Below are 7,416 nucleotides of genomic sequence, written 5' to 3' on the forward strand. Positions count from 1 at the left end.
AGGTATTCTTCCTGCCTACAGTGATCAGATGCGTTCTTCGATTGATACAGGCCCCGGATCGATTGAGGTAAGCGTTCTAACGTTTCTACAAGATCATGCATGATAGGTTTTAGGGTTTAATCAAAATTTTTGTTTTTCATCCGCTGCGCAAACCCTAGAACTGATCTCTTACGAATTAGATTCGCTCTTGAGATCCCAGGAAAACCCAACATGTGAATGGTTGCTTGGAGTGGTCGGCTTCTCTGCATGTCAAAATCATCACATCGTCGGAAAAAGCTAGGTATATAATGGTCGGCCTGTGGCATTTCGGGTGGGGTGTGATATGGCCTAGAGCTACCCCCTTATCAAGCATATTGGACAAAACCTCCATCGATAGGATGAATAGGTATGGTGACATGGGGTCTCCCTGCCGCAGCCCCTTGTCTTCCCTTGAAATATCCAGTAAGTTCACCGTTGATGGAGATTGAAAACTTGGTAGTTGAGATGCATGTTTTGATCCAATTTATAAAGGTGGTAGGCAAGTTTATAGCTTGAAGTATCTGATAATTCTGCGTCGACTTACGATTATAGTCCCTTACCAATTTAGTAGCCAACAAGATATTCTCAAACATGAGTCTACCCTTTAGAAATGCCCCCTGGTTACTCGAGATAATCAGATCCATGAATAGTTTCAACCTTTGAACCAAGATAGAGGATATGACCTTGTAAGTGGTGTTGCAACAACTGATGGGCCGAAAGTCCGAGAGTTTCACGGCGCCATGTTTCTTGGGGATTAACGCGATGGTAGTTGCGTTAATTTGGCCGAGGAGCCTGCCCGTGTAGAAGAATTCTTGCATCACTGCTGTAAAGTAAGCTCCAACCGAGTCCCAAGCATAAACAATAAAATTCTTTAGAAAATCCATCAAGACCAGGTGCCTTATTATCTGGCATCGCAAAAAGCACCTTCTTGATGTCCTCAGAGGTAGGAATAGAAGTGAGAATACCCTCTAGTGTTGTTGGACATCCCACCCCTATCGTTTCCTTGAGCCACGCAGTGTGAGGGAGGCAGATATTCCGATCAGACCGACCAATAATGTCTGTGAAGTAGTCCACTGCATGATTTTTAATCGCACTATTTGAGTTCAGTCTTTGACCCTGATCATCAATTAGATAGTGTATGTGGTTGTGAGCAGTCCATTTGTAATCTTATGATAAAACGATGTGTTCCTATCACCCTTCCTCAGCCAATTCAGCATAGATTTCTGCCTGAACATTCTTTCCTCTGCATCAGCCAACTCCATCCATTTTTTGCGTTGGATATGCTCCTGGCTTGCTAGCTCAACCGACGGTCTAGTCAATAAATTGTTTTGGGTTTCCTTTAGGTTCTCGGCCGCTTCTCGAACTCTCATTGATAAGTTGCTGAATTGTTGTTGATTAAGGCTTCTTAAAGGGAGCTTGAGTGCCATGGGAGATTTGCATAGTTTGAACTGACTAGAAGCAACCCAGCAATAAGGTCTCTAATTATGAGAGATAACCTGCAAGAACTCCTTCGAATTGGTTAGATGCTGGAAAAATTTAAACGAACGCTTTACATGTGCATCAATAGTGGGAAAGTGAATGATGCACGGGGAATGGTCCGATGGTACAGGTTCCGCAAACCCAGCGTATGCCGCTGGAAAATTCTCAGTCCACTTATCGTTGATGAGGGCACGATCCAACTTGATTGCTAATGGCCCCGCAATTGATTGTTGCACCATGTGAGGGTTACCCCCTTCCCGTAATATCTCGTAGGCTAGAGGAATGAACACATTGAGCAAGGTCAACCATGCCTTGACTCGTATGAACTACTTCTGGGTGATCTGAGCCTTCGTGAGCATGTAGACCTTGGTTGAAATCACCTAGTACAATCCAAGGCCCATTGTTAACAGGCTGGTAACTCGATAGCAGCCGAATTTCATACCATAGCTCGATCCTCTGAGTGTTGGAGTTTCTAGCATAGACTATCGTGGATGTAAATGAGATGTTCTGCTCCAAGTATGCTATTCCATAGGTAATAGCTTGAGCCGATGACTTGTGGACAGTGACAGTGAGCAACGGGTTCCAAACCAACCAAATCCTACCTCCTTGAATGTCATTGAAGTTGCAGTAGTGTTTCCATTGCGCCGGAAGTGTCTCGATGATTCTAGCTGCGTTGTGTTCTTGTATGTGTGATTCCAAAATGCCTCCAACTAAGAAATTGTTCTCCAAAATCCACTTGCGTACAAAAGATCTTCTATTATGGCTATTCAAGCCCCGTATATTCCAAACAAAAAGCATGGGAATTCCTTGGTAAATTAGTTGCCTCTCTTGGCTCCACGGCCTCGACTCACTGTTGCCGAGGGACCGGTCGGTAGTGGAGTTTCCTGCTTCCTAGAGCCTTTTGTAGATTTCGTTGGCCTGTTACTGGTACCCGGTCCATGATTAGACCGAATAGGTAGGGTCTGCTCGATCTCGCTAACAATTGCACGACGAGGAGGCAGAGGCTGCACATCATAAGCGACTGAATTATTGCAAGTTTGTTGAGGGCTCTGAGTTGTCGCCGACGGCGTAGTGGCGACATACTCAATAGCCAGGGTCAAGTTAGTATCATTTCCAATACTTGATCCTTGGATGTCGGGTATTACGGTGTTCACCGAACCTTCCTGCACCAATGAGACAGACGGCGTCGAAGGTATAACAGAGGCCCTTGTAGGTGAAGCGTGAGTCACTTGTCCTTTCTTTCGGTAAACCTTGTCCACAGGTGCAGACTTTACTGGACTAAATTGTGGGCAATGATGAACATTATGACCGATCTCCAAGCATTGACTACACTTTGGAGGGAGCCAATCATACGAAACTTCCACAAATTGTTCCATGCCACCGGGAAGCGTCACTCTAACGCGACTCGGTAATGGTTTGCGCAAATGGACAGACATATAAATGCGAGCAAGTGCCACATTCTCCTTTGCTATTGTGGCACGGTCCAGATAAGCAGGGTCACCAACTGTCGTAGCAATCCTACTCAAACTGTCCGAATTGTAAAGAGTGTACGGTACATTCCTGAATGAAACTCAGGTATTGAATGAAACCAGGGGTGGCTTATGTGGATTATGGTAAGGACTCCAGTAATGAACATCGGGCATTGTCCGACATACCAGAATTGTCGACTGAGAATATGGGTTCTAACCGAAGTATCAGACACCTTGAAAAGGAAAGTACCATTACCAATATCTTGTACTCGTATTCTGCATCCTTTCCGGGACCATAGACCATTCGCGACTCCAATAATTCGGTCCATGGATGGAGGCAATCCGTAGAACTGTCCTATTAGAAATTCCTTCCACTCGTCAACCGTCTCCGAAATGGACTCCTCCGGGATGACAACAAGAGGCTCCCAGAAATGTGGGTTGTAGGGGTACCGGTTCTCTTGAGCGTTCGATCAACCGGAAAGAGATGCTTGCTCCAGTTAGTAGCTTTAACCTGTCCAGCTTCTGCCTTAGTCCCCGAGTCAGCACAAGCAGCAGAGGAATGAGGTGGTGGAGGAGAGTTTGGCTTGGCAGTCGAATCCAGCATTTGTTGGCCAATAGGGACAGTCCTGACTCTAGCAGAGGACGGAGGGCAAGAGGAGGAGAAGCGACCTGTCTGTGGAGGAGGTGACGAGGCCAGTGATAAGTGGAGGCATAAGTCCGGGGGATTTGGGCCAGGTTTCAGAGGTGAAGAAAAGGGAGGAGTAAGGGGGTGACGACCAAGAAGGCCCGGCGACGGAGGCGCCGAGGCTGAGCGAAGACGAGGGGGCATTTGCAACGGTGAACGATCGGCAGAGGCCGACCGCTGCGGCGGAAAAGGAAATTAGGTTACGGCTCAGGTTTAGTAAAAAAATCTTCCAATATCAATGTATAGTTTTTTAAAAATTTGGTTATTTATATAGAAGTTTTGAAAAATTCAGGTATTGATTTGAGAGTTTTATAGTTCAGGTATTTATTTGGAAATTTTGTAAAAGTTCAGGTATTTATATGTGATTATCCCTAGAGAAAATGATGGAGCAAAATTGAATTTCTCATTATTCAATATAGAGAATTATAATATTTATAATTAGAAAAGAGAATCACAATATATCTTATTTAATCAATATAAATATATAAAATATAGAAATCAAATCTAAATATTACATAATCTTCTCGAATCTTTTTCATATATCTTAAGACGTTTTCTCAAATTCAAGGAGATGAAAGCCATTTTATTGAGTTTGAAATCGAGAATAAATATCTAGATTTGAGGGTAGAATATGAGTAAACGATGGATTGTTGTCTGAATGATATCATTTTTTTTTGTGAAAGACAGATCTGAAACCTTGTGTGGCGTAGAGACACGGTGCAGATGCACAGTATTGTGATGAAGTCTAATAGCATGACAGTAATGTCAATGGTAAAAAAGGCGCCATGGTTTAGCGGTTAGATCGAAAAAAATGAGAGAAAAATAGCACAAATGTGTGCGGCTAAAACCGAAAAAAAAGTGGTGCAAATGTGCGAATCAACGATCTAAATTTTTGAATCGAAGAGGTTAAAGTCGGGTATAGAAAAGATCTTTACGACGTTTAGTCATATAGGTTCTGATACCATAATAAAGAAAATGATGGAGAATCATTTGATTTTTCGTTATTCCACATACCATTATAATATTTTTAGGTAGAAAATAAAATCACAATATATCTTATTTAATTAGTATAGATATATAAAATATAGAAATTAAATAAAATCAAATCTATAGATTACCTAATTTTCTTGAATCTTCTCAGCATTTCTTAATATACATATATACTCTCATACATGTAAATGTACATACACACATATACATACATACATATATATACATACTTATACAAGTAAATATACATATATATTCAGTTTATATACCTATGAATTTATGTGTATATATATGTGTAATATATATATATATATATGCATACATTTAATTTTCATTTGTGTTTTATATTTTATTTTATTATTTTATTATTTTCAATATGATAAAAAAAATTACCATGTAGTGCTAACACGTAAAATCAATGAGCCATGTTATCACCATTCATCTGAAATCGAGGTCATATAAAAATTTGAGAGAAATTATAAATTGATGTATTTTTTATAAAAGATAAAAAAAAGTTATGTATTTATTGATAAGATTTGAACAAATTCAGATATTTATTTTGAATTGTTCTGTGCCAATATGTGGAGTTTTTTTAAATATTTAAACAATAACAATATATATTTATTAAAAGAATAATATTACGATTAATTATTAGAATATATTAAAAGAATATATATATATATTTAGTTTAATAAATTTGTATATTTATTAATTTATATATATTTATATGCTTTTCAAAAGTTGTTCTATTATATAATATTTAAAAAAATTCAAATTTTATTTTAATAATTTTTATTATATAAATAAATATTTTAGACTGATCAAAATTTTATAATATGCATATAGCCCTCAAAATTATGGGACGATCTGATGGAGGGTCAAAAATAAAATTACAAATCTTATACAAATACATCAATTTATTGTATCATCTCGCAAATATTACAAAAGTTAAAATTGTCCTACTAATCAAATAGGGTCATTATCAAAAATATCATTATTTTGCTATTTTGACTTCAACATATAATTTTCTTCATGTGTGACCATGTGATCTAAGTGATTTGAAATATAGTGTGGTCACATATTAATCTCATTATTTATAACGTTAAATTTATGATGTTGTAATCAAATGATTAGTAAGATATATAAGGTATGAAGATAATAAATTAGTGTGATTACTATAAATTTAACGTTATAAACAATAAAATCAAAATATGACCACTCTATATTTTGGAGTCAATGGATCAAATGATCACATATGGAGAAATGTATGTGTTGAACTCAAAATAATAAAGAGTATTTTTTATATAATGTCAATCAAATACCATACATTTTACCGTTTTTGTTCTCACTTGGATATTTCTAATATTACTCAAAAGCGAATATATTTAATTTTAAAGATCTCTCAATATAGAAAACTGAAAAATTAACTTAATCTTGTTAGTATAAATAGTTTAATCAATCCCTTTATATTATTATTGACGGTATAGTATCATATTTACACAGTTCTCAAATTATTTTTTCCCGATATATTTGATTCGTCTACGTTCTTTCCTATCTAGTATCTTTTTATCCATATCCTTTCGTATTTGTGACCAGCCTTTACCTTTATCGATATCTAAAATATCATATTTCTTAGAAGCATTACCAAAAATACCCTTCATATGTTATTTTGACTTCAACCCATATCTTTCTTCACCTATGACCACATGACCAAAATTACGATATGGTCATTTGGTGATCACATTGGTTTATGATGATCACACTAATTCATCATGTTCATCCCTTACATATCAAACTAATTATTTGATTAAATTATTATAAATTTAACGTTATGACCAATGTGATTACCATATAATCAAATTATAACTATAGTCATATGATCACAAATAAAAAAATGGTATGAGTTGAAGTTAAAATAAAATATGGAGTATATTTTAATACAATGTCTATTTATTATCAATCTAGACTAAAATATCATTTTTATAAAATTTAGATAAATATACCAACTTTGTAACTTTCTAGTTACAACTTTGAATTTTATAAATATTTTTAAAATATAATTAATTTATAAAAATATCAAAAAATAAAATAACATTAAATATAGTTTAGTTTTTCTGTAGATGGGTCGAAATTATATTAAAAAAATTTGGTAATAAATTCTTATATGAGATATTAAAATTTTTATAATTTAAAAAAATTAAAATTTATTAAGATTTCTAAACTAAAATGGTAAAAAAATAATTTTTAAAATTTTTATTTGATAAATTTATTTTTAAAGTTGCAAAATTTATCGTTATAATTTTCAAAGAAATTTGTGATCAACATCGTCGATGGTACAGATTTACAAATTTAAAAATTATAATAATATATTTTAAGTGTGAAAATAAATTTATCATATAAAAAAGGTTTAGCAATTAATTTGTTACCATTTTAAAAAGTTTAGGAAACATCGCCTGTGTAAAGACAAAAAAGAACGTGTAAGAGGCGGGCCCACAAGTGCACACGTGGATCCAAAGTACGGCGTCGTATGGATGGAAGTTTGAACGCCCGGCAAAATTCCTCCATCTTCCTCTCTCTCTCGTGAGACGTTTTCACGTCTCTTCTTCGGTTTCGATTACTCCCGAAATCCAAACTCTCGAAACCCTAGGGATTCCAAAATCCGCCATTGCTGCCATCTCACTTTGGAGCTTCTAATGCTTATCGCCGGAGGCGTGTAACTCCGTCCGTCCAATCCCCATGCCGAGGAAAGCGCCGACGCTGCAGCCGCCGGGGGCT

At 36.3% G+C, this 7,416-nt stretch overlaps 1 protein-coding gene across 1 annotated transcript in view; it reads left to right on the forward strand.

Annotated features, from left to right (window-relative positions):
- Positions 1-7,217: 7,217 nt before the first annotated feature.
- LOC104809482 overlaps positions 7,218-7,416 on the forward strand; it is a 3,554-nt gene continuing 3,355 nt past the window's right edge. The window contains exon 1 of the mRNA XM_010535492.2: positions 7,218-7,404. Within this exon, the coding sequence (XP_010533794.1) occupies positions 7,378-7,404 (27 nt within the window). The 5' untranslated portion in view covers positions 7,218-7,377. The remainder of the gene's footprint in view (positions 7,405-7,416) is intronic.

Source organism: Tarenaya hassleriana, unplaced genomic scaffold, assembly GCF_000463585.1.
Source record: "Tarenaya hassleriana unplaced genomic scaffold, ASM46358v1 Cleome16, whole genome shotgun sequence".
Lineage (NCBI taxonomy): Eukaryota > Viridiplantae > Streptophyta > Magnoliopsida > Brassicales > Cleomaceae > Tarenaya > Tarenaya hassleriana.